Source organism: Camelus ferus, chromosome 15 (assembly GCF_009834535.1).
Source record: "Camelus ferus isolate YT-003-E chromosome 15, BCGSAC_Cfer_1.0, whole genome shotgun sequence".
NCBI lineage: Eukaryota > Metazoa > Chordata > Mammalia > Artiodactyla > Camelidae > Camelus > Camelus ferus.
In genome coordinates this window covers 46,212,592-46,225,122 of record NC_045710.1, presented here as the reverse complement: position 1 = coordinate 46,225,122, position 12,531 = coordinate 46,212,592, and the positions used below count along the sequence as shown (strand labels likewise).

The 12,531-nt window shown below is 32.5% G+C and overlaps 1 protein-coding gene across 3 annotated transcripts in view; it reads left to right on the top strand.

The window, feature by feature from the left end:
* The window catches only part of VPS54 (VPS54 subunit of GARP complex), an 85,015-nt gene that overhangs the window by 27,910 nt on the left and 44,574 nt on the right, over positions 1-12,531 (top strand). For all 3 annotated transcript variants that reach the window (XR_004326364.1, XM_032497658.1, XM_032497657.1), the window contains exons 4-7: positions 2,271-2,349; positions 4,890-4,924; positions 6,007-6,138; positions 9,294-9,679. Coding sequence is in view for 2 of the 3 variants with exons in the window: in XM_032497658.1 (XP_032353549.1) it covers positions 2,271-2,349; positions 4,890-4,924; positions 6,007-6,138; positions 9,294-9,679 (632 nt within the window). In the remaining variant the exon portion in view is untranslated. The remainder of the gene's footprint in view (positions 1-2,270; positions 2,350-4,889; positions 4,925-6,006; positions 6,139-9,293; positions 9,680-12,531) is intronic.

Below are 12,531 nucleotides of genomic sequence, written 5' to 3'. Positions count from 1 at the left end.
AAACGAACCCAAACAGATAAACCCAAAGAAATCCAAGGCTCTCAGATTTTAAAACTAAATTCTATCTACCTGACTTCTAACTATTAATTTCCAGAGGAAATTAAGTATGTCCTATGTAATGGCTAAAGAATTAGAATATAGAAAACATATTTGAGTAACCTTAAAAATCTATAAGCAAAAAAGGAATAGATAAAGGGAAGAAAGACATAAATTCTATAGTCATGGTAAATCACAAAATGTGATTGGCCAGTAAATACATATGAGAAGAGAGAACTCAATTCACTTGTAATTGAGGAATATACACACTGCATCATTCCAGAAATTGGGTTATAGGTATACTACATTCTACTGGTTGATCAGAACATATTAATATAAATTGGAAAGCAGTTTGGCATTATCTGATAAAGTTGAGTGTATTTATTGCCTGTGACTGAGCAGTTAACTCTACTTCTATGTATAGAATGGCAGTAAGGAAAAAAATACAGATAATTTTTAGAAACTGAACCTCCTTCATTAACTTTTGTGATTTACTAATGGTGCAGGTCTGCTCAGTGAAAATCAGATACACACACTATCCCTGATGACATAACTCTACAGATTACATGAAGGAATTGATGTAAATGCTTTATTAAGGCACTTTGTTATACTACAGTTTTGTATAGCACATGGAACTATGTATTGTTAATGAGACACAACACACTGTATGTAATTTCTTCAAATACATATTTTATTGTAATGTGATATTAATACTGTTTACTGTATACATTAGAAAAGACATATTGTAAAGCTGCAGTAACATACAGCATGATTATGACAGAATAGTCATATAGATCAAAGGAACAAAGTAGAGGGCTCAGAAATAGACCCAAACAAATATACTGAACTGATTTTTGACAAAGATAAATACTTGTAAAACACAAACGGTAAAGGACTGGTATCCCAATTATGCAGAGGACTCTTAAAATGCAACAATAAAATACGGTGCAATTAAAAAACAGGCAAAAGACTTGAATAGACATTTCTCTGAAGAAGCTATATAAATTACCAATAACCACATGAAAAGATGATCAACATTACTAATGGCTTTATTTTTTGTTTTTTAATTAAAAATTTTTGAAATATGGTTAATGTACAATATTATGTTAGTTTCAGGTGTATTACATAAATGATTTGACATTTGCATACATTATGAAATGATCATAAGTCACATAACTGTCTCCCAGTCTCTGACTTGTCTTCATTCTCTTAACGGTGTCTTCCGCAAGTGGAAGTTTTTAATTTTAACAAAGTCCAACTTATCAGTTTTTTTCTTTCATGGATTGTGCTTTTGATGTCATTTCTAAAAAGCCATCACCAAACTCAAGGTCATAGATTTTCGCCTATGCTAACTTCCAGAAGTTTTATAATTTTTTACTTTACATTTAGGTCTATGATCCATTTTGCGTGAATTTCTGTGAAAGGTGTAGGTAGTCTGTGTTTAGATTGCTTTTTTTATTTTTATTTTTTTGCATGTGGATGTCATGTTGTTCCAGCATCATTTATTCAAAAGATGCTCCTTGCTCTATTGAATTGCCTTTGTGTCTTTTAGAATGGCAAAAATCCAAAACACTGTCGACATGAAATGCTGGCAAGGACGTGGACTAATAGGAACTCTTACTGTGTGTAGGAATGCAAAATAGTACAGCCACTTTGGAAGACAGTCCTGTAGTTTCTGACAGAACTACTATCAGAACTCTGAACACTGTTAGCCCAGGATTTTTTCCTAGCCACACTCCATTTTCCCATATGTCATATGTATGGTATCTGAAAAGATAACAGTGTTGTTAGTGGTCATCTAATGTGAAATCAGAGTGGGGTTTCTTTCTTTCTTTTTTTTTCTTTTGACTCACAGAGGAAGTATCAATTAATACTTTATATCTTTGGTATATAGGTTTCACAATTTCCTTTTTTGTTTAAAAAAATTATTTTCTTAATTGATTTCTGTTATAAAAATAAGAGTTTTTCATTTGTTTTCCTACTTCATTCCAAGTTTGTGGAGATTTTACTGAACCTACAGAAAATGGGATGAGTATAAGTATATATACATTCATACATCTTAGTGGTATTTTGTTTATTAAGCATACTTGTTATTTGTATTTCAGTTCAAGAGGCTAGTGATTTCATATTAAAAAATTTAGAACTAATTTTGTATATTCTGACATTCTGTTGTGAGACATTTTGATGCTTTAAATACATTTATCACATTATTTATGTAATTGTCTTTTTATTAGAGAGAGAAGATTCATGAGAGATGCAAGAATATTTGTCCTTCTAAAGATGCCTTTGACAGGACTCTCTTACATACTCATGGTATGAATATGTGCTGATTGTAGTATAGCATAAGTATTAATGAACAGATTTTAATTTGAGGACCTTGTTGGCTATCATATCTAATTTTTATTTCTAGTGAAATTTTTATAGCCTATAATCTTGGTTTTTTCTAAAAGCTTTTACGAGAAAAATGAGTCTGATGGTAGTGCTATCCTTCAGTTCAGCAAATACTTATTTAATATTTGGGTGCTTGGTACTTTGCTTGTTGCCTAAAAATAGATGAATAAGTAGTCCCTATCCTCAAGAAGCTGATGGTCTCTTGAATAAGGTTAAACAAATAAACCAACAATTGCAGCACTATATATCAAGCAGTAAGCTTGGTGTCGCAATACTGTAAAGTTCCTAACTTAGCCTTATAAGAAGTCCTAGAGTTAATGAGGATTGCCTGTGTTTTAAACTAGCTATTGAGAAATATTTATGTGGAAAAAGGCATGTCAGGAAAGGGAATAGTTTATGCATGCCATAAAGTCAAGAAATTAGCATGTTCAGGGACCTGTGAGAGTTTTTGCTGGCTCTACTGGTAGCAAGAAATGAGCTGAAGAAGTAAGGAGTCAGATCACAAAGAGCCTTGTGTGCCATGCTAAGGAGTTTTTCTTTTTTGGAAGCAGTCCAGAGCTACCAAATATTTTTAGCCAGACATGATCAGGGTTTTGATTATATGTTTCACTGTGAAAACAGTTGTAGATAGGAAATTTATGGATGATGATAAAACTAGAGGTAAGAAGACTGTTGGAGGCTATTGCAAAAATACAAATGAGAAGTCATGTTTCCCCAGTAGCAGTTATAATGAAGATGGAGAGGAAATTAAGCCTTTGAGAGATGCCTCAGAAATTGAGGCACAGGTTTTGGTGATCAATCATTTTGTCAGTAATGGAGCAAGATAATTCAAAGATGACTCCCAAATTTCTTGCTTGGGCAGCTGGCTAGGTGAGAGGTAACGATTTGGTGAGAGAGGCAGCATTGGAGGAGGAATTTTGGAGGAGGTGCTGCTTTAATTGAAATTTTGCAGAAAAGATGTTTGGTATGTAACCCAGAGCTCAGGAGAGATTTAGGCTGGAGACACGGGTATGGTAGACTTTATCATAGACAATATGCTAGGCAGTAGCATGGTAGTTGAATCCAGGGGCACAAGTGGCATCACCCAGGGAGGATGTGAGTAATGAGGAGAAAAGAACTGAAGATAGAACACCAAGGAAGCTGTCACCTTTAAAGGGTAGATAGAAAATGAGGTACCTATGAAGGAGACTCAAAGGAAATAGTCAGAGAAATAAAAGAGCGAACCAAGAGAAAATTCTACCTTAGAAATGAAAGGTAGAGTTTCTAAGAAGTGAGAATGATTAGTCTATAGTGTCAGAATACTTCAGGGATAGATTAAGTTTGCACACTAAGAAGTCTCTGTGGATTTGGTAATTTAGAAGATCTGAGGGAGAACATTTAGGCTGGAGTGGTGGTTACTCAATACTGTGTTTTAAGGAGTGAATACAAGAGCAGGAAGTGGAGTCTACCAATATGGTTGTGTCTTGAAGATTTGAGATTTAAGGTATTGACTAGAGGGAACAGAATCCCTCTAGTTTGTTTCTACTAATAGTTTGGTAGATAAATATTTTTGCATGGTCAGGATTAGATGAGACAAGAGAGGCATTTGCATAATCCTGAGGGTGAGTGCTTTCTTAAATTTTGTACCTGAGGTCCTCCCTTGTCTCAAGCTAGATTTGGGTCCTGGGTTTCCTCTTTCTCTTTCTCTTTTTCCTTCCTTTCTTCCTCTTTCTTCCTTCCTTCCTTCCTTTCTCTCTTTCTTTCTCTTTCTTCCTTCCTTCCTTCCTTTCTTTCTTTCTTTTTCTCTTTCTTTCTCTCTCTCCCTTTCTTTCTTCCTTCCTTCCTTCTTTCTTTGATGGGAAAGCACTGAGCATGTTTATATGCAGAAAAGAAAGAGCTTTTAAAGGGAAAAGGTTAAAGATATGGAGAGAGGCAGAGTAATTGATGAAGTGGACTCACAAAAGAGCCAGGAGGGGATAGAGTCCAAGTACAGAAAGCTTAGTTTTGGAAGGGAGGGTACCTTGTCTGAGAGCCCATTGGTGAGATGAAGATGAAGTAGGTTCATTTGCAAGAACTTTGTAGATGATACAAAGAAAGATATTTAAGAAGAAAATTAATATGGTATTAAAAAATCTTTGATCATAAGAAATTCTAGATGGAATGCCGGATATTTTGAACAATAAAAACAGTGTTTCTATAAGATAGCACCAAGCTTTCTGTGTCCATTTAAAAAATACCTGAAATGTATTTAGTTGTTTTATTGATATTGTACAGTTTTAAAATTATTTGAAACATACATTTTATTCAGTGCTCTGCCTGCTTACTGCTAGGCATACAGGAGGTGTTTGATAATTGTTGAAGGAAGAAACTTAAGTGGTTTATTTAGTTGTCACCTAGTATAGTGTTGAATCTGTCAAAATATATTTTATGGAAATAAAACAAATTTTTAAAAATTACATTTTCCCTTTTCCTTTTTTAAATAGATAAATCCAGGACAGATCTGGAGCAAGTACCTAAGGTAACAAAGCCTAAAAAATGAGAATACTGCTTTTTAACATTTGATTTTTAATTTTCCCTTGTAAGAAGCTTTCATTTGTCTGTTTCCTGGCACTTTGACCACTTTGTCTCTTCATTTTTCTTCTCTCTCTGTTGCATCATCAAGTCTCTTTTTTATCACCAAAATTTACAAATAGGTTTACATCTCTTCATTTTAAAAAAGAATTTTGTTGATCTTATTACCCCTCCAAATTATTAGAGATATTTTCTTTGTATGAAAAATGTTGTAGAGATATGTAATGGATGAGATAAATAAAACTCTGGATGCCATTGTAGAGGGTTTGGTCTGTGGGTCATGGGAATCCATTGAGAGATTTAAACAGATATTAATTCAGTTATACTTGCATTTTAAAGATATGTCTCATAGCACTATAGAGGATAGATTGAGGAAGGGCATCAGTAAGAAGCCATTTACTATAATCCAGAGATAATGAAGAGCTGCAGAAATGCTGTAGAGATAGGAGATTCAAGTGATATTGAGGAAATATTAAGGGTAGGGTTTAGTGCCCAGTTGGATGTGGTATATAAGGGAAAGGAAGGAGTTCGGTTTTATAAAATTGAATTTGTTTTGATTTTAAAATTTAGTATATATCTAATCTAAAATAATTTTGAAAGAATTTTGAGCAGGAGAAAATAGAAATATAAATACAGAGATACTGATATTTGGCCTTTTTGAAAAACCACTATCAGTGGAAAATAATATGGAAATTTTATGTGTGATAATATCCCTCTGGCATGTGCTTAGTTGGATTGCACCAGTGAATTTGACCAAGTAGTAAATGGAATGATCATCTCCTTTGGTAAAGACAAAAAAAAAAACATTTTTCTATCTTTCATGGTCATTTTTAACTTGATGAAACATTATTTATACAGTTTTTCTTATACAGATTTTTGTATAAGTAACTCAACCTGTTATCACTTGTTTTTTCTGTATATGCCTGAGATCCAAGTTAATTATTATTTAATGGTCTTTATGATGTTAGAAGGGTTAATGAGTGTAGAGAAAATGTTTATCTAATTGAGGGAAATGCATTTTTTTAATAGATTTTTATGAAACCAGATTTTGCCTTGGACGATTCCTTAACTTTTAATTCAGTTTTACCATGGTCTCATTTTAATATTGCTGGTGGAAAAGGAAATCGTGATGCAGCTTCTTCAAAGTTGCTACAAGAAAAGGTAATTCCTTTTTTACTTTTTCATTTAGAAAAGTATTTTACTTAAGTAGTACTATTTGTGTAGGTTCAGATTTAGTTATTTAGTAGATGCTACTTCTTTTAATTTCATCTTTATTGTTATTGATAATTATAAGCCTTCAGATCTTAACTGTTAAAATAATAGCATTTTTATTCAGTGCAGTACCAATGTGCTACTAAGAAAGGAAAAGCTTATTGTTTGAGTGCTTGTTATCTGAAACAGCAGTTGATGGAATTTCAATTGAAAGGATATATTAGATAACACAGTTAATTGTTTTTATTCCAAACAATATATTGGCTAATTTTATATTCTTTATGACTTAAAGCACAGAAAATCACTTTTCCTGAGGTACTCTTTTTCCTCATTTACACATAGTAATGATGATTATTTTTAAGCAAAAATATTATAATTAAAAAACACAGTATTCCTTTAGCTTTGCAAAACTTTGCAAAGTCTAGTCTTTTGCATGTTACTAGTCAGCAGTTTTTCAGAATTTTACAATGTTCCATATTTTAGAAGTCAACATCTTGGAAATCATTTAAGATGTATAACTTTAAACATATCGTAACTCATATCAAGACTCTTTTAAAATTTGAATAGGAAGTAAAAACCTTTGATCTCTGTTTTTTCTCAGCACTCAGTTTAGAGCTTTTCTAAAACTGTGGTTCTTAAGCTGAGATGAAAGCATTTTGTTTCAGTCTAGTGATAACTCTTGGCAGTCTGAAAGCTTGTTTCGGGTATTCAGTAAGTTGGATCTAGTCCACCTCAGCAACTAAAAAAGGACAGGCTTAAGGAGGAGAGAAGAAGAAATGTAGGTAAAGAATCATGAGTATTCCTTTCCTTACAGTTGAAAAAGAAAATGAACTCACTTTTTCTTTTGGCAGTATTTTTACCTATAAAGGTTTTCCTTGAGTAAGAATAAGTTCATAAATCTTGTGAAAACGATGGATTTATGGACACAGGCTCATGCCCAGACTGCTTTTTTGCATTCCAGGTATATCCCCTGGTAGAATGATACCTTAAAAGAGAAAACAACAAAAGCCAATAAAAATCTCATCAATCTATATAGATACCTTTAGGAATACTTTAAAAATTGTTCCCTTTTATAGAATTTTAATAGGAAATGAATTATGAAAATCTTGAAAAGAACAGATCAGTGGAATATTGATGAATTACAGAAATCTTTGAGATTCAAATGAAAGAATGTTCTCATACTAAATGTTTCAAGTGACTAAAGTAATAGAATTTTTTTTGTAAGTTGCAGAATCAGCTTTGTTACATTTAGATTCTGTCTCCTCATTCTGCTATGTTCTTAGAAATGGAATGGAAGACAGGATTCCAAGAGAGCACTTTCAAACTCCCTGTATGATTGACAACAGCTGTTTTATTTTGCTAGCTTTAAAGAGGGGATGCTACAACAAGGATTAGAGAAATTTATATCTTACTGTAGTGCTGCTACCCAAAGTGCTGGTCTTTGATGAGATAATGAGTTTGCTCTAGAGTGTAAATCATGGCACTGCTTCCTTCAGTAAGAAAATCTTTCTATGAAAAAGCAGTACAATGAACTTAGTGATAGTGATGTAGTTGCTTTACTTTCCAGCAAAGTTCCTCATTTTATCACAGATGTATTAAACTGTACGCACACTGGCAGCAGCATATAAACTGCATTCTGAGTAGGGCTGTCCTAAAGGGGTTACCCATTCTCTTATTTTCTGAAAATCGAGTTCACTTCAGCTTGTAATGTACCCAGGTACCTTCGTCCTTATGTTGCTTTTTAGGTAAATTAATGAACAGCCTTTGAAAATAAAAAGAACAACAAAAGTGTATAAATGCAAGAGATTTAAACTATAGAAGAATATCTTGTTTCTAACCAGTTATGTATTATAATAGATTACTGAAGGAACCTTATTGAAGATACGCATGATCCTGCATCGTTTTAAGGAAATAGGCTTGGTGATCAAATAATCTTCTAATCTTATGAGTCCTAAATGTTGAAAGCCCATTAAACCTTTAATACTGCAAATTCTTCTGAGATGTTCAGAGATAATGCTTAAAATTTGAGCTAAGTTTGAAGAATCTAAAAGTACAAGCGTGGGAGAGAAATGGAAAGATAATGTAGCCAAAAAAGGCACATGCAGTTAGGAAGGAAGAAAAGGCATGTCAAGTTTTAGAAGTCTATATTTGAAATTAGAAAGCATTTTTAGTATATGTTGCTCTAGGAATTAATTTGGTAGTGTTACAAATAAAATATATGTGAACTAATTGTTTCAGGCATTTGTCAACTTTTTAAGAAGAAAACACATTGGAAATAAACTGAGTTTTACAAATTGATAAATGTAAAATTAGCAGCCTTAAAAAAAAGATAAAAATAAACTCTAATACTTTCTATAATTTGTGGCTGGATCACCAGTCTGTCTTTCATTAATTCTTTTGTATTTTGAAACAGCATGGTGCAGTAGAAAGAATTTCAGTTTTTGAGTTAGATGGACCTGGGTTCAAATTTTAGTTTTGCCGCTTACTAACCATATGACTTTATTCGAGTTATTTAATGTTTCTGAGCCTCAGTTACCTCATCTGTAAAATGAAAATAATAATAATTCCTATATCCTAAGATTGTTAAAATTAGAAAATTATGTATATATATAATTTATATTATATATATTATATATATATATAATATATATAAAATACCAGTGCCTGGTACATAGAAAGAGGAAGTCAATAAATGGTAACTATAATTATCTTTTAGTCAGATAAGCGATACGTGAAGGTGGTGATGGCAATGAAGTATAGGGGTTGAAATGATCATTCCTGAGATCTTGGAAGTTCTAAAACTAGATTGTAATCTCAGATGACTGTGGGTTAGTCTTACTTTCTACAATATAGTTGGTGTTTGGAGGGCAGTAATGACAGAAGCAGAGGAAGAAGGTAAATCACCTTCTGTGCTTTTGTCTTACATTTATTAATCTTTGGATTCTACCTTTCATCTCCTTCCCATTTTGTATGCGCATCACATAATCAGTTTACACAATGGGATTTAAAATACATGTCAAAATACTGTATCATTTCAGAAAGTATTTGGATAGTTAAGGTATACTTACAATACTTCATTAAATTTTTTTTCCTTCCGTCTTAAGCTGAGCCATTATCTGGATATTGTGGAAGTCAACATTGCTCACCAGATCTCTCTACGTTCAGAAGCATTTTTTCATGCAATGACCTCTCAACATGAATTGCAGGACTACCTCAAGAAAACTTCCCAGGCTGTAAAAATGCTTCGCGATAAAATTGCACAAATTGATAAAGTAATGTGTGAAGGATCACTACACGTTTTAAGACTGGCACTTACCAGAAATAATTGTGTTAAAGTATATAATAAACTGAAATTAATGGCCACTGTACACCAGACTCAGCCTACAGTCCAGGTGTTGTTATCCACTTCTGAATTTGTTGGAGCATTGGACTTAATAGCAACAACGCAAGAGGTTCTACAGCAGGAACTTCAGGGCATTCACAGTTTCAGGTATGTCCATAAGTAAGCCATTAAAAATAAGGTTAGAACTTTTTAAAGGATAAATTTTAGGGTGTAATGTTAGCTGAAGAAATATGAATGTATTTAGAGTTACATGGTTACTTTTTTTCCCAGACTGATCAGTTTAATAATACTATCATTCTGATATTTTAGTGTTACTAAAACAAAAACTGTAAGGACCAATATTTACAGAGACATTTGGATGCAGAAGCAAAAACATTTTTCTGGGAGATGAAATCAGTGAAAGACAGTCACAACTTTGAAAATGATAACATTTTGAAAATGTTTGAAATAGTTTTATGTCAACATAGTAGATTGGGATGGAGAAAGGAGTAACAGTATATCTAAAATTAAGTTCACTTTAAAAGCCCTTGAATAGCCTTTAAATTAAATAATTATTAAAATTCATTTCTGATTTGCAGCCTGTTTATCACATTGCAAAAAATTCCAGTTGGGGGTGTAAAAGATCCAATTTTTCTACGTTTTCATTTTGAAAATGCCATTAGGATTAGGGTTTTAGTTATTTTATGGGAAATCATGTCAAATGTTTAATTAACAGATTAGACCAATTGCAATACATCAAAATTTCATTCAGTTAAGCAGACTTGCAGTGTCCTTGTGGAAGTTCCTATTTGCAGGGAAACCCACTCAAACCTTACACTACTGAGTGACTACAAATAAGTTTTATGGAAGGTAACTTAATAGTTACTTAATATATTCTGGAAAGATTGTCTTCAATATAAGTTTATTTTAATTGAATGATAATTCTTATTGACTAAGGGTATGTAATTGGAATATTTATTTAGAAAGCATTTTTTAAAGTTGGCCCAAATTTAATTATGCAAATGAATGATTGATTCATTTATTCAAGAAATGGTTATTGATCACCTGTTACATGAGACACCAGGCAGAATACTGGGAATATAGCCATAAACAAAGCAGAGATGCTTTCTGCTCTGACTGTTCCTACAATTGATTTGGCAAGAGGGAGATAGGTTCCTGGGTAGCTGTGATACAGTGCAGTGCAGTGCAGTGCAGTGCAGTGCAGTGCAGTGCAGTATGATGATGAATGTATAGAGTGCTGTGGGGCCTAACTTTAGGGGAGGAACCTAATCCAGACTTGGATGTTTACAGAAAAAGTTTGAATCACAGATCTTTTTGAGAATCTTTTAAAAGCTATGGTTGGACCTTCTTCCCATAAAAATATATGTGTACATAAAATTCTGCGAACAATTTTGGGTAGTTTGTAGTCCTTTGAAGCCTACTTTGGATTTCCCAAGGTGAAACCCAGGGTGACTAAATGACATTTAGTTTCCCTTTTACCTCTGAAATTTTAAATATTTCTCTTTTTTGAATGTGTGTATGGAATATATTTTTTAAATAAGTAATAATTTTGTCATTTTCGCAGAATGGCCTTCTGTGATGACAGAAGTTGTGTTTTTTCCCTTGTCACTACTATATAATGGGAATGTTGAAATATTGGGAGCTGATTCTATGCAGTAGAGTACTTGATCCTCTAAATAGAGAAACAAAAACAGATGAAATGCTTATCTGCTTAACACAAATTCTAAAACTGTTTAAATGTTTACCTCAGAGGTCATGCAGCTTATTTTATTTCATTTTCCTGATTCATAAGTTTATACTGAATAATATTGATGAAAAGAATAGTTGTCCAAAGCTATGTGGAAAATACTTAAGAATAGGGTTGAATATTTATTCTCAGTAGATTGTGATTTATTGGGAGATAGAATGAAAATTTTATAATCTTATAATTATCTTGAGCTCAAGGAAAAGTTTACCTCTCTTTCCAGTTTTACTTTTTTGTGTGCCTTAGCTCAAAGGACAAAATATTCCTTAAAAAAAGCATATATGGTTTTTAAAAAGACTTTTCAAACATTTGGATTGTCTACAGTTTGCTCAAATGTATTCTACTGTAATTTTAGAACCTGTACATTTGTAAAGAGTGTTTCTTATTCATATGAAATATGAATATATTTGAATCTTGATATCTTGCAGTTTTAATATAGAAAGATTATTACCTTGAAATTCACAGATGTAGTGTTATTTGCTCTTTCTTACTGTAAAGGTTTATGTAGAAACTCTTTGGTTTTCGCCATTTTTTTTCCTACTAACTACCACCGTTACTCTACCACCACCCCCACTATAAAAGCTAAGAACGTATTTTGAATACTTTGGTATTCTGTACCCGGTACTGTGCAAAGAATATTGCATGTATTATTTGATCCCCCTACCCCCTCCAAAAATAAACCCTCTATGAGATAGATAATCTTATGCCCATTTTAATAGATAGATAGATGCCAACTGCATCCTCATGTTTAGCATGTTTTTCTTTTGCCTGTATTTTCTATAAACTAGGAGTTAGATTTAAAGGCTTGATCAGATTTAAGTTTTAATTTTTGGCAAAAGCACCTAATAAGTAGTGGTATATATTTCAGTCAAGTGACATGTGTTTGATTGTCTCTCTTTTTACATTAGCAGACATTTGATGATCATTGCCCAGATTTGTCATCTCATTGTTCCTTGTAAATCATGATACTCTAATTCTATGCTTCCTTATTCTTTTATTAACTTGAATATTTCTATAAAGTGGTATTTCCCCTGTAATAATTATTTGGTAACTCTGAAGAGCAATTTTTATAGGGATAGGCAGGATAAATTCTAGATTCTTTCCCTTTATTTAGCAGTTTTTGAAATACTGAATTGCAAATCTAGTATCTTCCAAATGTTTTATAAGCACACAGATTTATATATATTTGAAGTATTCAGTTTTTGCTATTTTATTTTTATTGATGTTCATATTATCCTATGTTTTGTAGAAACCT